The following is a 23,798-nucleotide window of genomic DNA, read 5'->3' on the forward strand; positions in this document are numbered from 1 at the left end:
AGCATCACACTATAAAGGCTGTGTCTATGCTACTTCCTTCTGAAGCTGGTATTTGCAGCTGGGGGCTGCAATATGTAACTAATGCATTACATTTGAACTATGGAGATTTTGTACATAATATATTTTGTCTCCCTAGGCATTATTTGAAGATATAAAGGAAAATAACTTATACTACAATTAAAAAAAAAAATAAGAAAATCAGGCTATTGACTCAAGCTTCCATTAAGCCTGTACAAGAACCAGCAATACTCCCATTGTTTCTATTTGAGCTTTTCTTCAGCTGTGAAGAGGAATTAAAATAACTAGCAACCCCAGCAACCATTCATCTGACAGCACAGTGTACCATTACAGATTTTATATCTTTTTTCTCACGTTACCCTTGCTCCCAAGATGACAACATCTACAGATTTTGAGAAGTCAGTTGTTCTAATTGAGAACTGTGTTCATAATCAAGCTGTATTGGTGTTCTTAATTGCAAACAGACGTGATATATTATGTACAATGCATACACAAACATATACATATACAGAAGTTTTATAGTGTGCTCTTTACTGTTCTTACCAGAATATTACACAATTATTAAAGTCAACCCCAGAGAAAATACTGGATCATCACAGCACTCCCTGAAAAATGGCCAAAAATACCAATGCACAACAGATAATTTCTGGTCTTTGAATCACCTTCCACTCAGAAACAGGTGCAAAGTTCTCACTGAATCAAGAGCAGAATTCATCCTGTTACACTTCAAAAAAGATGTAAAGGTGAATTTCAGCCAAACAAAAGTCACTGAAAAAAAAACAACCCACCACTCTCAAATTTAACAATCACACAGCCCTTGAAATTAGTTAACCCATAAACACTAATGTACTTAAAACAGCAGTGAGCTTATACCTCCTTACAACAAGTACCACATACTGCATCCTCTGCCTTTTCCCTTCTGTATTTGACATTTTTGATGTCAAAGATCAATTTTGAGTATTTCCACTACAACAATAACGGTGTAGGGAAAAAGAATAAAAGGATAACTTTTTTTAGTGCTGACTTTAAAGGCTGTATAACATACTCCAGATCTGTTACATTCCTTGACACAGGAAGGAAAGAAGTTTGAAAGAAAAACCCATGCTTTACTGAAGTGTTGACGTGCTAAAATGCAGATCATACCCCATCTCATGTATTAAAAAAAAATAAAGAATTCAAATTTCTAGAGAGGACTTGAACCCTCCTTTTCTAGAGAGGACTTGGAAAAAAAATACAACCACAGTACTCTGGAATGGCAAGGTAGCCGCCTTAAAGGAGAGGTACAGGGACAAGCCAAGTAAATACAAATGGTTTCTAAACCTAAAACCTAAAAGATAACATAAATTTGTCCTTAACAATGCTTTTACCATTTTTGCAGTAATACACTTCTCTAACAGATGGTTCTTTGAGTCCTAATTGTCTTTCAAAGACAATTTGAGACACTTGCATCACCATAGCACTGTGTAGAGGATCTCATCTAAATCAGTCTTACTTGGAAGCATGCAACTTTGTGGCTTGTTATTGTTATGGGATTAATTGCTAATTGTTCAAATTTGTTAAACATTAAGAATATTTCTAGGGTCTAATATTATTTTCCTATAAAAGCAGACAATTTAAAACCAGTCACTCTTCATGAGGGTATTAGTCACTGGGCCAAAATCAACCTATGAACAGGTGAGGCTGCAAGTACAATCTCGGGGTTCTTTTAGCAGATGCCAATAAGTATATTTGTTAAAAGGTTGTCATTTTTGGGCACCTGTAATCTGAGCGAGGAAAGGTTTAATGCTACAGTGCTTCTGGAGAACATATTTACACAAAGCAGACAGGTCTCAAGTTCTTCCATTTTACAATATTCCCTTCAATAAATTGTCATCTCAAGTTGATAAGCATCTTTTTAAAACGAAGAATAACTTAGCTACCCTGAGTCACTGCCAAAAAAACATGTGGCTGAAGTGGCAGATTGAACTGCAAATGAAACTAAGTCGCCACAGCTTATTTGAACACTGATTCAAATTATAAAATAAGCCAAGAAGTACAGACAGAGCTCTAAATCAGATTCTGATTTCATCTGTACCAGACCAGCAATTCAAGACTCCAGCCTACATAGCTGGTATTACAATGCAAACTATTTTCTTTTATAATGGCCAAAGCATTTTTTTGGTTCTTTTTCCCAAGCAGAAGTGCCCTCAGAACACCTGATACAGACAAGGTTTTGTAATATTGCTAAGTCAAAATTGCTTTCCAAGGTATGACTTTAAGGGATTGTTGTCATTAACTTGTTTTGTTGAAGAAGTTTTTCAAGCTCTTGAGGCTCCATTTGTGATCTTGGACTTGTGAAGGATAATAGACTGGGAGAGTGTCATTGCAGACAGATAACTCCTCTGTCACAAGCTGCAAGCTGGTGTGCATTTGGCTGGATTCACCCTTTGGCTCTGTGCAGTTCCTCAGCTTCAATTCCTTGGTGAAGCAGAATTCAATCTGACCCAGTGTTTGTGCTTTTTCACTCTAGAAACATAAGAGATAAGATCAGCTTGCTACAAAGAAGAAAATAAACCATTTTGTCAAATATATTGCCTTACCTACTGAATACAGCAGTGCTTGCTTGCACAGTTACCTTTGTAAAAATGTGAAGGAGACAAGTACTGGAAGCATCCACTACAAACATCTTATAGAACACACTTGTAGACAAGTAAACACATTCCAGTACTTTAATTCACTAACAGTTTGGGGAATGTGCATAACTAGTAAGACTTAAGAAATATCATGGCAGATTATCTTACCATTTAGCAAACTAGCCCAGTACACAGAAGCTGCTCATCTTAGCAATGAGCTCTGGTTGAACTCTGAGCATATTAAAGGATATGTCTGACCTGAAAGGCACCTTCCACCAACTCTTTTACAGAAGGATGGGAACTGAACCAAAGAAAGCTCTCCAAAAAGAGAGGAAAAAAACCTTGGTTTTACAGAAGTTTTTACTGAAAAGAATACTAAAGTAGGCTGCCAGGATTGGTGGAAACATCACTTTTGGACTGCAGAACAGGCTAAAATAACCCACAGTGGGCATTAAAGAAATAATTCTTTGCTATAGGAATGGAGATTGGCAAAGTCACAGAGGATGCACACACAAAGTATATGTGGAAAAAAAGACCTGTTATGAAACCCTTAAGAATAAAGAGAAGTGACTGCATCCCTCTGCAAAGCCACATTCAACTCATATTCCTTTGTTGCTTAGAGTAACATAAAAATACATTTAAAGATAATCTTAACATTAAATTCTTTTTCACATGAAGCAACTTCTAAGAATCTCAGGGCACTACTAAAGCAAATGAGCTGACAGCATAAGAGCTATTAAACTCCATCAGCAACTGTATCTTGGGAAGTTTTCATAAAACTGCTCTCTGTGTATGGGCCATAACTCTAGCAAATGTGGTAAACTATTTTTATTGAGCTGAAATAATAAGATCCACAGAAGAGGAAGAACTATCTTGTATGGATTTCTGTTGTTGCTGGGGGTTTTTTGTGGCTTTTTGGTGTGTTTTTTTAAAGTAGTCACCTTAGAGGAAACAAATTGACAACTACGCAGCCTATCCGTGTATTGTTCAGACTACTACTTCACTCCTCCAAAAACATTCTTAGTTCAGATAATGAGAACAAGTACTTTATGCTACAGCAAAGCCTGTGTACTACATTCTTTGCTGTATTGCAATTCACAGTACAATCTTGGCAAGGAAAAACACAAAGAAATGGAAACATTAGACCGCAATAGCTCAAAAGGAAAAACTGAACCTATGACCATCAAAACACCTTCATACCTCTTCAGATAGGGGCTTTTGAGAACAAGCTCAGAAACAAGCCTTTAAACTGCTTTATTTCTGAATGGTTCTGTATAGCGAATAACTTCAAGCAAAACATAAACCATTCACAGTGAATTAAAGACTGCTTTTAATGGACAGTATCCTTGTCAAGGGCAATGCATTAACTAGCTCCTTTCAGCTCATTCTTACTGGGTCTGCTGATTTGTTATATGGCAGTTATGCTTCAGCAACAGCAGGAGAAAGTACTCATATAAAGTTTACCTCTAGTCTAATGAGTACAGCATTCTGTAATAGGTGCCTGTAGAAAGTTTAAGGCAAATAGGGCTTAAAAACCCACAACTCCCAGTGTCTGAGTACCTACGCTAAGAACAAAGCTATGGCATGAAGAATGGACACTTCCCTCCATTAACAATATTTCTGTGTTAAGAAATGGATATATATCAACAGTAACATAAGCTGAGCTCAGTGGTGCCAGGATGCAGGTAATGTTTTTGTGTACTCAATTCTAGGAACTGAGCAACACCCAATTTCCAAGGAGCTGCACACACAAGGAACACTCCGTGCTTTGCTGTGCTGCAGATTTTTCACTATTTTTACTCTTTTAAATTTTTGATAAAAATGTGTTTGTTCGGATGTTATTATTTTGTGGGCTGTTGTGTGGTTGTGTTTGGTTTTATCTATTTATTTTGTTACCTCTTCTGGAGGAAGACACTGGATCTTTGGTGTAACACCATAAAGTTTTGTAAGCACTTCCTTTATATCAGCCATCTGAAAAATTTAAAAGCTTGTAAAAATTAGTAAGTCACTACCACATTTTCCAACAGTAAGTTTGCAAAAAGTTTAAGATGAAGCACAACTTTAAATATAACACATGCAATTAAAGATCATTTACTCTCTGGAAATAATTTGACTTTTGCTGGAAGTATACACATGTGATGCCGCTTATATAAAAGATTCTTTCTTACCTGGTAGTATGTACTGCCTGGCTTTATCCCAGCTTTCAGGAGAAAACTAAAGGAAAGACAAAACATTTCCATGGTTCTTGTATAGAAATATAACTTCACAAGCATTAGGTAAATTAATAATGTCAGTGACAACTTAAAATTATGTTGAGCAAGGAAAACTTGTCTTCCATCCTTTGCCAGGCCAAGGGAAGGTGTCCTTTTCTTAAAAGCAACTTCCCATTAACTAAGCAGGGTCAGCAAGAACCCACTGTTATACTTTACTCTGAGAAGCCAGGAGAGAGACAAGCCTTCAGAAAACAAACAAAAGAGACTATGTTACTATCATCTGCTGGATCTCCAGATTGCACTGCTGAGAGCTAACATGGCACCCTTCCCTTACATCAAGGGCACACTAACTTGTGTGCTCTGGCCACTAGGACACAGAATCTGGATCAACACTGATGTCAGGTTACTTACAAAGTGATTTTTAGAAATGGTTTGATGTTTTTTTTTTTTTAACAGGACAGCTGTTCATATAAGAGCAACAAGGTAATTCTCAACAACTTTTGGCTTAAACACACTTTCCTTTAGATTCAGTCCTGAGTGAAGTTCACACTTTCAGTTGCTAGCAAACCTCAGGACCCAACAGGTGCTGAGCCTTAGAATGCCAGCTTCTTTGCTTCTTCAGCAGTACATGGAAATGTTCAGCATCTCTTCGGATGATGAGCGCTAATAATGCTTAGCCCTTCCAAGGTCAAGTTCTGCACTAGGGAGATCTTGCCCAACTGTATAAGGATCTACTTGCTAATGAAAACACAATGTTCTATCATCACTTTACAGGAGCCTGTATGATATCCTCTTAAAGATCTTTTTAAGGGAACTCGTAATCATTCTAACACTACTTTTCCCTCCTAAAAGCATAAATGAAGTAATGAGAACATTAGCAATCATTTTCCAGCAAAGATGAAATTAATTATGTGGGTGCTTTGTTCCCTCCCTCAGTGAGGAGTATGCTATGAGCAATTAACTTCAAGATGTTACAATCTTAGTTTTTTTTCACTACACATGCTGATTTAGAGCCACAGTCGGTCATTGTGCCATCTGTAAGATGTTCTAGTCACACAGCTACTTAGGTAGTTGGTTTATCAGTTACTGTTAATTTTAACATTAAATACAACATGCACTGTGTTTAGAAAAGCATGATTAAGTTTTACAAGACACCTGCAAAAACATGAGTGGGATGAAAAAAAGATTTCCTTTGTGCGTATGCAAAGTAAATAAGACTATTAAACAGATTGCTTGAACAAGACACTCAGAAAATATGAACCAGATTTTTTTTTTTAATACATATACATTTCTAAATACAAAAGGAGAATTTTTCCTCATCTCCCAGATAAAGTCTTCCAACACAAAGAGATGCTTCATGATCAACAAGCCCAAGTTAAATGTTTTCCCACCCATAATAAGCATTGACCAGGGTAGGACTTTTGATATTCATTTGTAGCCATGATATGTTCATACAGTGCTTGGACAAGTTCCAACACTTCTATCAAGGTAGTGTATCTGCAATTGCAAGTGCTTTGGAACCACTAGGAGAAATCAGTTCATAGCACAAAGCAAGAATGTTAATGTGGTTAATTCTGAAAGGAAAGCTGAGAGCTGTACACGCCAACTGAAGACCGCACTTCTGGACAGCCTTCCTTGCTGATATTTCTCAGCACCTTCCCAGGATATTCTGCACAAGTTTGTCTGCAGCTTGGCTTTTCCTCTCAGCATAAAAACTGTATTTCCTAAACACAACCGAGTGTTTAGGTATCAGTACAACTCAGAGATCTGGAGCTTTTGACTCTTGATTTAGAAGTTACAAGTCTCACAGTTTTTGTTAGTGAGATACAGCTGATACAGCTTCTCAAAGTTTAACAGCTTGTGTTAGAAGGTGACTATGAAACGAAGCATGCTGCCTTACGAGACTGAAATGACCAGAGACATGTTTCTCAAAGCAGAAAACCCCTCTTCTACACTCCAGTACTTTCTACACTCAAACACATAAATAACAAAGTTATTTATGCCATGAGATTTTTAGGCTCTTTTCTTAAATTAGATCTTAAATTCATAGAAACTGTCTGAAGTAAGAGCAGACCAGAGAGTTCATTAACATACCCATTAAGGTCAACACGCTGGTAGAGTTCCAGGGTTTGACTAAAATATTTCTTCTGAGAATCTAGAATCGGAAGTGAGGCTGCGCAGGTGCCATGCTTCTCCCACTCGTGTTTCCTATAGGAAAAAACCAAAATTCAAGTCCTATAAAACATTATTTACAGCAACACTTATTTCTTTTAGAGGAAGCACTTTTCAAGAGCTTTTGAACCTGTAAGGATAGTGAGAGAAAAGCTAAAGCCCCTCATTGTGGTTTGTAACATCAGGCTAAGGAAGAATTCTTCTGGACGGTAAGCCACATTAGAAGTGTGTAAATGAGCTGTCCTCAATATTGGCAGCTGCAAGAGAAAAAGTTTTCAAATAAAAGAGATGCAAAAGAGAAAGGAAATGATGGTACGGTGGCTTAGACAATAGCGTGGACTTGGGACATTCCAGATTAGTATTGTGTTTTGCTATATGTTATGTATATGAATTTGTCTTAAAGTCAGTAATGGTTCTGCTCTCTACCTGTTTCTTTTCACATAATTTCATTTCTGCAGCACAGTGACATTGAAGAAAAAAACATGATGCAGATATAGCTAACTCTGACCATTCAGCACAGGCATGTGAAGTGTTTAAGTGGAAGAGAGTTAAACAAGTTGCAGGAAAAAAAGGAATGATAAACCATTTGTTTAGAAATTGAAAGAATATCTCATAATGCTATTCACTGAGACTTATCCTTCACATAGGCCACAATTAGACAAGGTCCTTGTGCTGAGCCTTAGCTGGGTGGCACACAGATACAGAACATGGCCACCTGCATTTGTGAAGGTCATCCTCCCTTCCGTACCTCCTCATACTCATAAGATAAGCAGTATCACAGAGAACATGTTAGCCATCAACAACTTTAACATTGTTTTCTTCGTAGGACACAAGTACTTCTACAGTACTTGGGGGTACAGCATTAGATTGGGTTCCACAATATAATTTTTCCTTCTTCACCATTTTCTTGATGGTGCTCTTAAGATACAAATACCACACTGACATACCTAACAGTTAAGTTCTACAAATGGAGTCTTAAGTGGCAGCAAAAACACAAAGGAATGAAATTGATAAACTCTCCTATGTGATAAAAAAAAAAAATGCTAAACATTAAGATTTTTTTAAAATATAACAAGGACAGAGCTCCCCATGCTCAGTATCTGAGATACGCAGCCCACAATACTGGGCACATGTCAGGTGAGTCCAAGAACTGCAGAAATCACCCAGCTTGAAAAACAGTAAGAACTCATATCTGCAAGAACTGCCCACAGAATGTTTAAGATGAGGGATACCCACCTGTCCTGGGTAAGCACAGATCCCTTCTGGTATATCACATGTGTAAACTGATCCTGAAGGGAATTCTCTTGACTTAGAAATTTTTATTTTGTTCAAAAAATAAGTTTAAAACTTCCAAGAAGTGGGTTTTCATAAGTTTTGAGATGCAAAGTATACATCCTGTTACAAGGCATTCTATTGTATCCTATTCACACTACTTTGTAACAAAGGCCACAGTTCACTAGTAAACAAGGTGAACAAAGATGCACAGTTATTCTTACAGAGGCATCTACAGCCATTCTTTAATCCCCCTGAAGAATCTTTATCTCCTCCTTTAAGCCAGAAATAACTAAGAGGTAAGTACAGGAAGAAACACAGTAAGCAATTAGGGCAGTCTTGGAAAAACCCCAATATGATATGCTAAGATACTTAACCACTTTGCTTGTCGCTGCTTCTGTTCCTTACCTAAGGTGCCTTCAAGTCTACAATGAAAAATCTTAATTTTATTTTCAGATTCTCATTTCAGTCATTTATTTTATACTAGACATTTAAAAAAAAAATTGAAGTGAACACACTATTTTAACTGAATTAAGACATACAGCAAGGTCTTACTGGCCTCCAACGAGCTTAACACTTACAAAACACTTTACAAAATCTGCGATTAGAATTGCCAACTAAAGTGTGCTTGTTACCTTACTGAGAGGGAGTGAATTACTCTGTCAATAAAAATACTAGTTACAGTGTTCTAACTTAACTTTCAGATTATTTTTATACTAATGATAACAAGAGATAAACACTGCTTGCTAGCCTCAAACAGAAACAAAAAAGACTTTACATCTGTTCATACCTGCTGCCTATTAAGGTATCTGTGTTAGAACAGGTGAGCATTCAGGACATGGGAGGGAATAGATTGAGGACACATTTTTCTTATTCCCTTAACAGTTTAACTTGGCATAAATTTGCGATGCCATTGAAATAGACAGCCATACTCTCCACAGCACAGCACAAGGAGAAGAGTACAGAGAAGCACGATCACTTTTCTGGAGGGACAGTTTTGACATTCAGACAGATATAAGACACTTCTAAGACCATTTTAAGACTTGGAGGACAAAGATCTTCTGTAGAGTGAGGATATTAAAAGAGACTCCCATTCCCTTCAAAGATCTGCCCTAGTGACTCAGGGAGGAAGTAATCTAAACAAAAGTCCCAGAGGTAATTACAGTTGAAAAAAGCAGGAGGCGGCGGCATTTAAAGCCACGTTTATCTGATGTTATTATCTTCACAGTAGATCTGGCAGAAACAAATCACATCAAATTGCCAGTGATTTTAGTTTAATAATACATTCAAACTACTGAAGCCTGTGCAGCCTCAAACATCTATACTGCTCTTCAGTCCATGCACCTGGTGATATAGAAGCAATGTGAAACCAGAAAAGGAAAATACACATAGTAACATTGTCAGGAGAGATCAAAGTCTCCTTCTCCCTTCCCTTATGCAAGTTGATCTCTAAACAAACGCTAAGTTGATCTGATTTTAGGCTGCTAGGAAAGTAAATAGAAGTTTGAAGAGAAATGGCTAGGACCACCCAATGCAAATTATTCTTCCATTTCCACCCTCTGTTCAGAAATACCAAAAGGAAAGCAGAGAAGTTAGCAAGGAAATGATCTGAAAACTGCTCTTGCAGCTACTTCTGACATCCCTACAACACAACCACAGTGCAAGATTTAAATATCAGCTGCAGATGCATCTCTCCCCTGAATAAAAAGGGAACAAACATTCTACTGCTCACTTTTAGTAAGGTCTGCTTCAAAACCTTTGCCTTAGCTCCCTCTATTAAGAAAACTGAGGGGGGGTTTACATGTACCACTTTCAGCGGTTTCCTGGATGCTGCCTCTCATGCATAACACCTTCCCTGAAAGATAATTAACTCAGATTGACTTTTTTCCATAAAATAATATCCAAAGTTGTTGTTTAGTTTTGTCTGTACTCACCAGAAGTGGGTGCGATTCAGAGATGAATGAATCACATCAGGCCAATAGCGTCTCATGTCTGACATAAGATCCTACGAAATAACAGTTTCTTAATAGACTTACCTGCTGAGTTTAAAAGCTATTTCTAACAAAATCAACATAAATGGGTATTTTTTTCTAAAACTGAAGCCTCATCTTTCAGCATCACTGAGAAACTTCATCTGCAGAAAAAGAAAAGAGGCCCTTTCTCCCACTTATTCTTGAAATGCTGTTGGAGGTAGTAACGGGCAGATGCAAATACCTGAGTAACATCCAAATACATTAGTACAGACTAGTAAGATTTTCTTTCAGCTGTTCCTTCAGAAATTCCTCAACCACAGAGCTTCTCATCATCACATGATCAAGTTCCCCACTCCTATGTAGAAATCATCTGGAAGAGGCTGCAGAGTCTTTCTCCTTGATGATACACCAAGGCTGCCTAGACACAGGCCTAGACAAACTGCAGTAGGTGTCTTTGCTTGAGCAAGGTGGGGTTGGACCTCATGCTCTTTAGAGATCCCTTCTAACCTGTTCTGAAACTCAGATGTAGATATTTTTAATAAATTAACACATTAAAAAAAAACAACAAAAAAATCATGACCTGACTGTAACCTCTTTCTCACAAATACTGGTTATCATTGGAAATTCAGTGCCTATTTTCCCTAGATGTTTTCTTGCTACAGAGGAAGTGGCTTAACAAGTTCAACCACATGTCCACAAAACCACCTATGAACAGCTGCTACTGATCACACGCACTGTCACTTCAAGCAGTATCGGAAGCACTTGATCAACTGCTGGAGTCATACCTCTCAGCAAACTACAATCACAGATTTATTTGGAGCTACACATTTTGCACATAAGCAGCACAAAAACACTGAGCTGTTTGCATGACGCTTTTTTGTTTGTATTTTTTTTTAAATAAATACCTTAATCTCTGTGACGTTGAAATGCCACGTCCTATTACATTCTTCACCTTTGTCAGGCCTAAAGAAGCAAAATCAAAGTGAAAAAAGATATTAGTTATTACTAAAGCTGGGAGATATCATAGTCTCAATTTTAAATGAGAGATTATAGCTATAAACTTGCAAAATACAAATTGTCCATCAGCATTTATGAAGTTTTGTAAGTAAAAATCCAGTACACTAATTATGGCTAAAACATTTCCCATGTAGAGGCTCTTAATTAGGCCCTACAATTCATCACAATGTGTAATAATGTACAGAGGAAGCACTGAGATAGGAACTGCCTTGTTAGAATCGTGCACATCATGCCACTGATAACAATGAGCTCCCCAACCACTGCATTAAGTGACAATTGAGCAAGTATTATCAGACAGTCATTGGAAATCTATATTTAATGCTGTTCATCCTCCCAGGACATGCGGTTTACTAACTTTCCATAGAGAATATTTCCATGTACTTGTAATGAAAACCTCCTAATTGCTGTCACTGACACCAATGTTATGTAGTTGATTCCTCTGAAGTAAATTAGTTTTTTCCAGACTTTCACAATATTTGTGCTCAGTTAAGATATTTACATGCTGTCACGAGTCACTAACGAAATCTTTGTACTCAGGAAGAAAGAGGGGAAGCCATTACTTCCCTCTTTGAGAACAGTGGTGATTTTATAAAGACAAATGTAAACAAGATGCTCACATGAAAAGATTTCTGTAGCTCAGCGACTCACAGGATATACAGGAACACACAACAGTTTTATATCAGAGCAGATTTTGAATTTCCAATGAAAGAAAGGCTTTTTTTGAAGCAATCATAAAACAGAATGACATTGGAAAAAAAAAAAAGCCCTAAACATTTTGGTATGAAAATTTTTCTTTCCAGATTGAAATTAAAACAATCTACAATGATACCACAGTCCATGAATTGTCCAGTAGTCTGGAGGGTCTTCACAATCATTAGCACTCATCTGTAGAAAACAAAAATACAAAATATTTGTTGTATGTGACCAGAGATAATAGCTTAGAACAAGAAACAAAGCACATTCACTGGTGGCCCAAAGCACTAGAGATACAAGAGATTCTGCTTGTTCAAGTCAGTGATTCCAGGTACATGAAGCTGTGATAGTTGCCTGTTGACCACAGCTGAAGTTTTGAAACAGACCAAGAGAACACCAGGGTATCCCCACAGGCAGCAGTAACAGAAGACAAAAGGACAGATTCTGAGCTAATAGGAAGATCCATGCTAAATGAATGAGTTAGCCCTATATTTATCCTATATTGTAGGTGGCATTTTTCATTATTTTTCTTATCACCAGATCCTTCTAAGAGGTGCAAAGTCATCAAAATAAAAAATATAAACATAAGCTGCAATACTGGACAAGCACACAACCATCTTTAAAAGTCCAGGAGTGGCCTTGTTAGTATAATGAAAAGGAAAAACACTAAGAGTAGATAAAAGAAAAAAGTGCTTATTTCAAGTAAAATAATTAGAAAGTATTCTTAAGCTATTTTGAGTAAAGGGAAGAGAGTGAAGAGCAAAGACAATGTACATTCCTACCAAGGTTTCCAGTCAAGATTTTTGCTAATACAGGAGAAATACTATACACATTAACTATTATTTAGAGCGGAATACATATTTCTGAGCACAAATAAGAAGTTTTTACAGTCATTTTGTGATGTATGAAATGACCATGTTTTCCCTGATTACCCTGCTTAATAATTAGGTCTCTCTTTGGTAAACAATTTTCTTTAATAACAACCTCCTCAGATTTTCTTCCCCCAAAATATCATCTTTTCAACTCTGTGTTGCCCATTCTGCCTTAATTATGCCACAAATGCCTTTCACGTGACGCAGAAGCAAGAGTGGAGTATAGAGAAACACAGAGACAGACCTGTAATCTCACTAATTGCCTTCTACATGCCACAGGCCAGCAGCAGCAAAACTGTAGGCTGTGCAGGACTTTCTTACAAACACACGCTGGAAACATTAATGAGACTGCTCCTGTCCAAACAAGCTTTGAGGAGTTGAAAGAGCTCAGCTAACCAGCCCAAGATGCAGGAAGTTAATGACCAGTGACTAAACATCCCCTGAAAAGGAGACTGACAGATAACAATCTTGCTCAGCTGGGCACAAGAACAGCACAGTTGTGCTCCTTATCCAGTTTTTAAACCACAGTTCCCAAATGCCACTGTATTTTTCAGTTCAATTTAGCTGACACAACCAGGGCTTCAGCTCAGACCCAGGACTTGTGCTGTTTCCTATCTGAAATAGCATTCTGAGGTCAGAAGGAAAGCTAAAGAGTCAAACTGTGGTCAGACAGCCAACATTTTTAGTCTCCCAAGACCAAACTGGGTGCCCCAAGTAACTCAGAACAGCTGAGTGACAGAGCACTGAAAGTCAACAGCTTATTTCCAGCAAGTAAAAGCCTCTTCAAGCTGCACAGCGCTGAAACACAGCAGACTGAAGAGATGAATAAAGATCTGGCATCATTTTACCTTTAGGTCTGTGAAACACCTGGACTTGCTCTCCCTAATCATGGTGCTAACCCAGCTAGCAGTTTCTTCTACACATTTCCCAAAGTTGGTGTTGCACTGCAGGCCTGCAGCACAGTGTGCCCACTGCCACCTGTAACACATTCAGTCACATGCTGCACTCGTCGGATGGCTTCTTCACCCTCCTCTCTAGTTCTGACCATGGTAATTTTCCAATTTTTTTTTTTAATCAATATTGTAAAATGGGAAAACACCAGCATGTGTATAGTAAAAGAGATCACAGCAGGGTTTAATATCCTTTTCTTCATTTTTCCTATTCTATCCAGAACAGGAACCAAATTGCATACATACTTGCATCAGATTTTCTCTATTTCAGAAGGGAAAAACCCACAAAAGTTATTCGTTTTTTACAATCTCCAAGATGAAAAAGCTGCAATCATAACGTTTACCTTCGTAAGTTCTTGAATTAAAGATGTGTCCAACTCCACAAAAAGGGAGGGCAAGCCCCCTTATTTTCCCTTCTGCAGCTCCTACTTCCATCTAACAAAATTCACACTGATTTCTGAACAGAAAATTTATGTTGAGCCTTACCACAGCATTTTTCTAAAACAGTACTTTCCAGCTTAACTGTGCAGAACACACTCAGTATTAAAACAAGAGCTGAGCACAGTTACGTACAGATTAAAGCACAGGAAGAGCTGAGAGAGGTACATTCACAAATTTTTGGTATGATGAATCACATCCACTACATTTGCAAAAAAAGGCCTTGCAGGACTTCAAATACCTGAAACACTTTTTTCCACACACAGATACACAAAATAGGTAGGCATTAAGATGCACACATGTCAAGAACACATTATGTACTGAAGCCCTCACCTGTAATCAAGTTCCTTTACACAAGATACATCAACTCATAAGTGCTTGCACAACATACTGTAACAAAGCAGTTTTTAACTTAAACAATAACACACTTGCAGTTTGCTTTGCCCAGCTACCATTTTTCCTTTTGACATCATGTCAGCAGTTTTAACTTAACACAGCAATCACATCTAAATAACTGAAGATGCAGAATAATCTATTTTTCATTCAAAACTGAATTTGGGAACCTCCCAAGTTAACAAAATCTGAACAAAAAAGAAAGCACTTATAGGAGTAGAGTTGGTATCTCCCTTTTTCCTGTGACTCAGGGAGGTGAAACTAGACAAAAATGTTGTTTCATACGATTTTAACTTCAGTTTTCTGAACTCCCTCAAAAAAGTAAACAACCAACTTACTGGCCACTCCTTGGTCTCAGCTAAATACAGCTAAGTTTTTGTATTGGTATTTCCCCCACACATTTATCATAAGCATATCCCATTCTCCACAGAAGTTTTTATGTTACTACTTTTATACAGGATTTACAGCAGGGCAGGGTTTTTTTTTTTTTTTTTTTTTTTGTTTCCATCCCCCAAATACAGAAATGCTCAAAGACACTTGCCATAACAGCTTTATACTGTTAGGGCCCCCTAAAAAGGGCCCCCTTTTTCCAGATAGAATTTGTATTTGATGAGTTATCAAACTTTGAAGCCAACATTTTAAAGCTAAACCTCAATATGCAAGACAGTTCAAGTGCTAACCAGCTGTCTTCAGGCAGACAAAGCATGGAAGTCTGCTTACACAGTCTAGCAAAAGTCCAAGGTTAAGCTAAGGACTAACAAAACACGTGACAAGCAATTAAGGCTTAGTGTACAGCACGTCCCACATTAACTATTACATTTGAAGTGCACACACCACAATCCATCATGTTTAGTGGTACCCCAGAGTACAGAAAAAATTGCAGAAGTTGCACCAAGATCAGCCAGTACCCTTATTAAAATGCAAGTATGCAAGCAAGATTAAATACTCAATGGGCTTTACTAATTATCTTTCCAAAGACTTACTGTCTAAGGCTCCCTTTGTGCAGATAAGAGAGAAAAAAAAACAAATCTCACCTTGCATACAGTCACTGGCCAGTGGTGAGCAAGATACAGCTTTTTCCAGGTGTGAGAATGGCTATCACTGTAGAAAGAAGAACAAAACTATTTTTTCCTCAAGTATTTTAAGAACACCACCTCCAGCTCCAGCCAGGAGCACAATACCAGCAATTTACAGAGGTTACACGCTGACTTCAGTGCTGTATAACTTCTACTGCAATATTTAACATTCCAAACACTGTAGGATCAAACAGTAACAAATTACATAAAAACAACATATTTAGAAACCTCACTGTTAAACACATCTGCATACTAGCTTGATAAGCTTCCCATTTATTAAGATACAGAGGATAGGTTTTGCTTCACATTTTGGAAAATATCCACTGGCAAGCTTTTACAACACCAGCAAAAAGAGATACTTGCTTAGGACATTATTAATCTTGTAATTCTGATTGATGCTTTCAACTGAAAGTATACAGCCTTGGAAATATGTAAGTACTCCTCTGAAAAACAAACTACAGATAACCACAAACAATGCAGTTGATGCTGCGAGGTGTAATTTCATCCAAGTGTCACCACGCTATCAGACAACATAAAACTTAGAACTAAAAAAAGTAAGAATTACAAGAAGTAACATAAAGTAAGCATTTCTGAGGTTTATTGTTTTACACACAAACACTACATTTTTTTAAGTACTTAACTATATAATTTCAAAACATTTTAGAAGTTAACAAGTTGTGACACTACTATGCTTACCCAGGGAAGATCTACAGAAGGAATACTATCACTTTCTTTCACAAAAACACTTGTGTTTCAAAGCTTCTTGATGAAGAGGTACATAACTTAGAGAGACTTAAGTACTATCTGAACCCTACATGAAGAAAAAAGTTTACAAGCTTTCTTTAAAAAGTGATGAAAGGGTAAATCATATTTTAGACACTTTTACAGAAGATTTTTTTTTTCCAGTAAATCTAAATTGACGCCCTGGCTAAACACCTCTTGCTTCAGACATTACAAGATATGAAAAGCTATGAAGCAACTACACTACATAATAAAACCTCAAATGAAAAAAAAAAAAGACAACACTGCAATTTGCACAAGCTGATAGCATTACAAGCAGAACTGTCAAAATAAGTTGTTATTCCCTGGAAGCTAACATCCATATCTCCTTTGCTTATACATGCTAAGGGTGCTATAGAAAAAGTTCCATGAGAAAGCTATTTCTCAGCTCCAGTAGAGATGCTCTCACATTACATCACTTGCCAGTTTTTTTCCTCTGGATTTGTGAGTTCATAATAGCCACATTTTCTCTTATGCATTCACATGCATGTGTGGTTTTACACAATTTATCTAAATAGCTCCAGAAAAAAATCAGACATAGCACCACTGAAAGTTATTAATACTTTTATCTAGTCTTCACTGCTACAGAGGAAACCTGAATAAAACAATTCCCTAACACTGTAGAATATTAATTTCCCTACACAAATTAAAAAAAAAAGTCCTAGCTTAGAAAAATAAATATCATCTTTCACCTGTATTTAAAATAACCGAGCTTCTGAGATGAAACATAGCGAAGTAGTTCTCATAAAACACCTTCTGGCTAATGACAGATAAAAACAATGATTTAGATTATTTAAGCAGTAGCTTTTTGAGTCACCTGTTTTAAATCACAGCTTACCTCTGAGGGAATTTATCTGAAGCACACCAACAACACAGTGCCATAGAAAAACAACCCAATATCCAATAGTGCAATTTAGCAGGCTTCATCTTGCTAATCAAGTAGCTGTAAAAAAAAGAGAAAGCATTAAAAGGAGAAATTTGTTACTTTTCCATTGTTCTACATCAGAAGTGTAGAAACAGAAAAACACAAGTACCTTAAGAACAGTACACAACGTAAATTCTATGCTATAGACTTACTGTGAGATTAAGATTAGGGTCTCTTTTAATGCTGTGCTAGACTTCCCAGCTTATATAATAATTTCCATATAATAATTTTTTTTAAACTTGTACATAGTACAAATAGAGCCACTCTCCAATTAACAGGGATACTTATGGTCTCTATACCAGAACATAATCAACTCACATTCTCAGAGTAACTCATTAAAGAAATTCTGAAGCTAACATCAAACATTCACATTGGATTACCCAAGGCTGACGTTAGAAAACCACAGGAAATGAAGTATGATGTTCAAGAATGCAACTCCCTGTAAATAAAGACAGGCTACTATAAAGCTATAATCAGATAATAACAGCAGAAGAGCAAAGCCTTTAGATACAGCAAATGAGAACAAGCCCCAAAGCAACAGCCATAGATACAGAAATAAGAAAAAGAACTACTTATCTTTAGACAGCCTCAAGCAGACAGAGAACACCAGCAAGAAACACCCTCACCTCCACTGCCAACACCTAAATGAGGTGTGGGAAGGGGTAGATCATGGCTCCACCCCTTCTGGTCACTCAGGTACATTGCATGCACCTGAGCTCCCCTGGGTTGGCCCTGCCTTCCCACCAGGTGCTCAATCACTGCTTCAGGCTGTAATTTAGCGTTTTCATTACAGCTACTAAACTGAAGTTAAAGAAAATTGCTGCTTAAAAACAAATTGGTGCCTGTGCTTGTTGTAAACCTTTAAGAGCCTCTACAAAAACATGCACCTGTCTGGTTTACTTACTGCACTGCAAACCCTAACAATGAGGAGGAAAAAAAAAAACAAATTTCACCAACAGGTGACTTTAAAATTGCACAGGTCAAAAAAACTGAACTGCCTCCTGCACAGACACTTCTTAGGTACTGAAAATAGAGGCATACACATGTATTTACATGCAATTATTAACACTTCATTGAACTTCCTTTCCAACTTCCTTATTTTCACAGTCCTACAAGCTGCATGAAAAGAAGATACTCATTGCGTAGCCTATGACCCCCTTCCAAGATCTCTCACTATACGAGTGATATCTCTTTTTCTATGAAGAATTTTAAATTACTCCTCTGTTAAAATGGTCAACCCATAAAGACATTCAGTTTGGCTATAATAACTGACTTCAGGACATTCAAATCCACAGCTCTTTATAAGAAAGAAGCCATTTCTCCACTGTTACCCAGGGGCTCTGGACCAAGTTATGAACCCAATATTTGCACTCCTGCAAACATTTGTGGCAGAGCTCACCCACGATTTCATCTACTGCTATTTTCAGCTAATAACCAAGCAAGCAGGACTTTATCTATCTGCATGACAGTTACTCAAGTTAAAACACTGAGAGACACAAGATTTCTTCACATAAGGCTCAGCTTTGCCTTCAGAAATAGTGTTTGTCAGCCAACAGAAACTGCGAAAACAACAATGCTACATGCTGTCATCAGAAAGGCTACATTGTGGAAAAGACTATCCTAAGTAGATTGCAAAAGAAATAAACTAGCAAGCATTATGGCATTTATTTTGCAAACTGGTATGACTTAAGAAGACGGACACAAAGAAATGGAATTTTTACAGACTTAAGTGCAAAAAAAGCATAAAAGTCATAATCTCCTTTTCTCATTTGAGCCCTGCAATTGGTCAAATAATGACCAGAGAGGGGGCCACAAAAATCCTATTATCAGATCGTCTGAATGCTCCGGTTTCTTTTGCACGCTGCCCTGCCCTCTAAAACTGGAACATAGGGACAAAAGGGCCCTACATTTTTACATATAAAAAAGATATTTTTTTTACTGATAAGCAATACACAACCTGAGGCTTTGACCTGGAAGACCCTAGCAGAAACTGGGAAGAAAACAATGCAGTTATGACGACAGATCAATTTATTCTAGTTCATCTCTTAGCCTATTGAGAGTGGGAGGTGAAACGTGTCAGGCTCACCTAAAGTATGCAGCCTGAGGAAATACACATCCAAACTATAACTGTAATAACAAATGAGGTTCACATTTTAATGAAAGTTTGCTCTTGTTTACTAAATTATACTGGTTTATTAATTCCACACATAAAATAAAAGATTAACAAGTCTTATACTAATATCATACACTTATTGGAGGGAACAAAGAGAGATTTTGCATTATGAAAGCTAATTATACAAATTCATAATATTTGAAAGGATTGTTATTAAGGCAACCTACAGTTTCAAAATGAAACATGCTCAGATGCATAAAGTCACTATTTGAAACTTCTGACTCATTTGAAACTATTTGAAACTATTCTGACTATTTGAAACTATTGACTCATTTGCCCCACAGATAAAACTACAGGTAATACGAATAGCTTCATGATGATTCCTCGTTTACTAGGTCTGGATACCAACACAGAGTGCATGCTAGTAACTGAGTCAGGACAAGCCCACTTTCAGTTATATGTACACTGTCCAACAGTGATAACAAAATTAACTACCTACAGTTATCAAGGGCTGGGGAGAATCTGACTTTGTAATTCTAGTGGAAATGCTAAATCAGGGCTTCAAACTGATTGACCACCTGGTAGGAAGGTGGGGCCAACCCAGGGGAGCTCAGGTGCATGCAATGTACCTGAATGACCAGAAGGGGTGGAGTCAGGATCCACCCCTTCCCAGACCCAATTTAAGGCTTGGCAAAGGAGGAAGGCCACTTAAGGAAGGGCAAAGGTATCTTTTGGGAGGTCCCTATGTACCTAAGACCTCCTGAGGGTAAGAATCTTCTTTCTATTATTTTTGTGCCTATGGCTGCTGTATTTGAGTGAATCCTTACTTGCTACAGTTTAGGACCTTGCTATTCTATTGTTATTACTGTACTTTGTATTGCATGAAGAATCTTCAGCATATTTATTGTTAAGTTCTAATGTAGTATGTTGCAGGTACTGGGTATGCTTCTTTTAGACAATAGCTACTAATTACCTTTATTTTAGTCTCTTACTTTTTTTTTTGTTTCTAACAACTAGCTTGTCTAACAAAGCTCATGTGAAAGCTTCCTGGTTTACACGTAGGTCAGCCTTATAGACTCAGAGAAGAAGCTACAGAAATTATTTAAGGTATTTGTTGACAGACTTCCATTGTTAACAACAAAGCTTACAACCAATTTAGTGTGGGCAGCAGTGGCCAGAAAATAGGGCACTTTTCTGGCACCCAGAAGCACTGAAAGGAGCTTCCAGGCTCAATATAACCTCAAATAAGGGAATGAGCGCTACCCTACTGCAACAAGTTAGACAGCCCAGTTACTAAGCTGGGAGTCAGAAGCATTAATTTCATTTCTAGCAATGCTCCTGGTTCAAACAGGGTTCATATCCCAGCATTCTCCTGGCTAACTATTCCTTCACATGACACACCATAGCCACTATCAAAGCAGGCCTCTTCTCCTGCCTCTCACATAACCCAGCCTAAGGCAGCCCTGGTGTAGGCGTGTTCAGGAGTAGCTCTGATCTGTTCTCCACTGACCAACTTCCTGGGGAAGTCCTAAGCAAGGCAACGCTGTGCCTTCCTCATACAGTAACCAATGCACTTCTAATGCTATGCTGAACGATTTTTCTTGGCTGCTCCTGAGGAACAACCATCACCCTTTATTACAGGTGCAGTTCAGAGAAAACTAGCACTGCAGAGATCTCATGGGGATGACTCCAGGTGACAGGAGGATACCAAAACTGATGCCCAAGTGCTACCACGCAGTTCTTCCAACTCTGGGTAATGCTACTACTTCTTTAGCAGCCCTTTAACTTGCTCTACAGGGAGCCGAAGGAATAAAGCCCGAGAACTGGCCCAACGTCCCTGACTCAAGCCCGGCTCCTTGCAAACAGTCACGCAGGTTAAAGAGGGAGGAAAAAGCCCATGCGGGATACCTCGTGCAGGCCCTTCTCCCGAGACGCGGCGATACTGCACACGCAAGAGGCTGCAGCCGCTCCCTTACCTGCCGCTCCGCCGGGGCCGCCTGAGCCTTTCCGCAGCGCGAGTTGCACGGCCCGCCCCGCAGCAGATTGGGGCTGAGAATACGGGCACGGCGCAGCGCCCGCTTCCCTACCGCGGCTCGCACTTCCGCCCGGCGGCACGGCTGAGTGCTGGGCTGTGCAGCGGGGAGGAGCCTTCGGGAGCCTGCTGAGGCCTCTGTTGCTTGTTAGTCTGCGTTTACAGCAAGCCATCGAGTAAAGCGAGTGCAGTGAGGGAGCGCTGACACGCGGGTTTGTGTATGCTTCCTCAAAATAATGGGGGAAGTTTGAAATGATAGCGTTCTTGTTTGGAAACAACAGGCAGCTTTTGAAGAGGAGAGAACACAAAGAAGTGAATCATTGAGCATCCCAGACCACGCTTGGCTCTCATTTTCTCTGTGCTGTGACAAACCATAAGATTGACTCCAACACCTGCCTGTCTGCTGATATGTGAATCACAAATGCCAAGTGGTATTATTAATTACTACTGTGTGCTTCTGAACTACGGGGGAGTTATTGTAACCACCCTCCATAAATGCACTTGAGAAACATGTGGGCAGATCTACTTCCACAGACAAAGCAGTATTTGTTTTGAACAAATTAATTACACTCTTGACCATTACAATCTTCATTCAAAGTCATGTTATTACCCACTGGTAACATGTTCTAGTCATGTTTATGCTTTTACTCAGCGAGAAGGAGGATGAGGTGAAAGTAATCTTTGCCCTTTCTATGGCAATACAAAAATGTCATGCTGAATGGAACAAGCGATCCATCTGCTGCAGTTTTCAGAAACAACAGCCAGAAGTATCAAAAGTTTCAGGAATTTGTTAAGACTTAAAATTATTGCAGTTCTCCAGAGCCTTGCATTTGTCACTGCTTCTCCTGTTGTTGCTGAGGGCATCACCCTTCCATCTGGCACAGAAATCTTTATCGCTGCTCATGAGGAGTCAGCAGGGATGGATGTGAAATTATTCTTTCTCAAATGCTGTCTTTGCAGAGTAGTGTTGGAGAGAGCAGTCTGTACTACCTATATGACACAGCGTGCAAAACACTGTGCTCCACTTTTTTTGAGGTATTGTAAAGATTTACTTTCTGAGGTTCCCAAATTAACTCTTTGCACTTTGTGGAAACTTAGCCCAAAGGCTAGTTTAAAGATTTGAAGAGGCATTCAAAGTTCATCTAAGATTATGTAGGCTCATAATTAACTTGGATGATGAAGCTATGCATTTATATCCTTAGATTATTAATCTTCCATCAGAAGAGGGTTGGTCAGCAGGTACAGGGAGGTGGTTGTTCCTCTCTACTCTGCTCTTGTGAGGCCCCATCTGGAGTACTGTGTCCAGGTCTGGAGTCTGCAGTACAAGAAAGACAGAGCTGATAGAGAGGGTCCAGAGGAGAGCCACGAAGATGATCAGGGAACTGGAGCACATCCCCTACAGACAGGCTGAGGGAGCTGGGCTTGTTCAGCCTGGAGAAAAGAAGGCAGTGGGGTGACCTTATTGCAGCCTTTCAGTACCTAAAGGGAGCCTACAGACAGGAGAGGAATCAACTCTTTGAAAGGGTTGATAACTGCAGGTGAAGGGGAAATGGTTTTAAGTTGAGGGAGGGAAGATTTAGGTTGGATGTCAGGGGGAAGCTCTTCACAGAGAGTGGTGAGGTGCTGGAACAAGCTGCCCAGAGAGGTTGTGGAAGCCTCATTCCTAGAGGTGTTCAAGGCTGGGTTGGATGGGGCCCTGGGCAGCCTGGTCTAATATTAAATGGGGAGGTTGGTGGCCCTGCCTGTGGCAGGGGGGTTGGAAATTCATGATCCTTGAGGTCCCTTCCAACCCTATGATTCTGTGATCATTCCATTAAGTGCACTATTTCGTAAGCTATCATTAAAAAGAATGTTTTTGATAAATATGAGGGGCAGACAATTGGGACCTCCTTCATATAATATCACCCTAAGACTTTGTTTAATATTTATCTGTGTACTGAAAATAAGAACACAGTTAATAAGTTTAAAAAAAAAAAAAGTGTTCCTTGGAAAACTACTTTTAGAGACACTGGGGTCCATCAGTGCTGGTCACTGTTTAATTCCCCTTAAGAGATCAGAAATAGACAATTCCAAAATGTCAAGCAGGTGGGGCAGAAGGCTGGCTTGCCTCAGAAGGAAGCTTCTGGAGCTTAGGTGAAAAAATGAAGTCTATGACCACAGGAAGCAAGGAAGAGCTACAGAGATGCTCTTGGCTACTGTAGGGAGAAAATGAGTGTAGCTGAAGCTCAATGAGAGCTGAAGCTGGCCAG

The 23,798-nt window shown here is 38.7% G+C and overlaps 1 protein-coding gene across 3 annotated transcripts; it reads right to left on the reverse strand.

Annotated features, from left to right (window-relative positions):
• Positions 1-340: 340 nt before the first annotated feature.
• Positions 341-22,512, reverse strand: RNASET2 (ribonuclease T2). Of its 3 annotated transcripts, none has more exons than XM_048936337.1 (10): positions 21,494-22,512; positions 17,318-17,422; positions 15,658-15,724; positions 12,107-12,162; positions 11,166-11,223; positions 10,222-10,292; positions 6,938-7,051; positions 4,799-4,844; positions 4,527-4,601; positions 341-2,523 (listed from the first exon to the last, which is right to left on the reverse strand). In XM_048936337.1, the coding sequence occupies exons 2-10, from the start codon at positions 17,404-17,406 to the stop codon at positions 2,290-2,292; spliced, it is 810 nt and encodes a 269-aa protein (XP_048792294.1). In that variant the 5' UTR covers positions 17,407-17,422; positions 21,494-22,512; the 3' UTR covers positions 341-2,289. The 3 variants fall into 3 exon arrangements, with proteins under 3 accessions (XP_048792294.1, XP_048792296.1, XP_048792295.1); XM_048936339.1 differs by lacking the exon at positions 21,494-22,512 and adding an exon at positions 17,785-17,890; XM_048936338.1 differs by lacking the exon at positions 21,494-22,512 and adding an exon at positions 17,723-17,888.
• Positions 22,513-23,798: the final 1,286 nt, after the last annotated feature.

The sequence above is a fragment of the Lagopus muta genome, chromosome 2, assembly GCF_023343835.1.
Source record: "Lagopus muta isolate bLagMut1 chromosome 2, bLagMut1 primary, whole genome shotgun sequence".
In the NCBI taxonomy this organism is placed as follows: domain Eukaryota; kingdom Metazoa; phylum Chordata; class Aves; order Galliformes; family Phasianidae; genus Lagopus; species Lagopus muta.

Coding starts and splice junctions, on each gene's coding strand:
- RNASET2 (XM_048936337.1), bottom strand. CDS start 17,406: ATGAAGCCTGCTAAATTGCACTATTGGATATTGGGTTGTTTTTCTATG. Junction 12,163..15,657: donor GGCCAGTGACTGTATGCAAG/GTGAGATTTGTT, acceptor TGTTTTCTACAG/ATGAGTGCTAATGATTGTGA. Junction 2,524..4,526: donor AGTGTCTTCCTCCAGAAGAG/GTAACAAAATAA, acceptor TTATGTTTCTAG/AGTGAAAAAGCACAAACACT.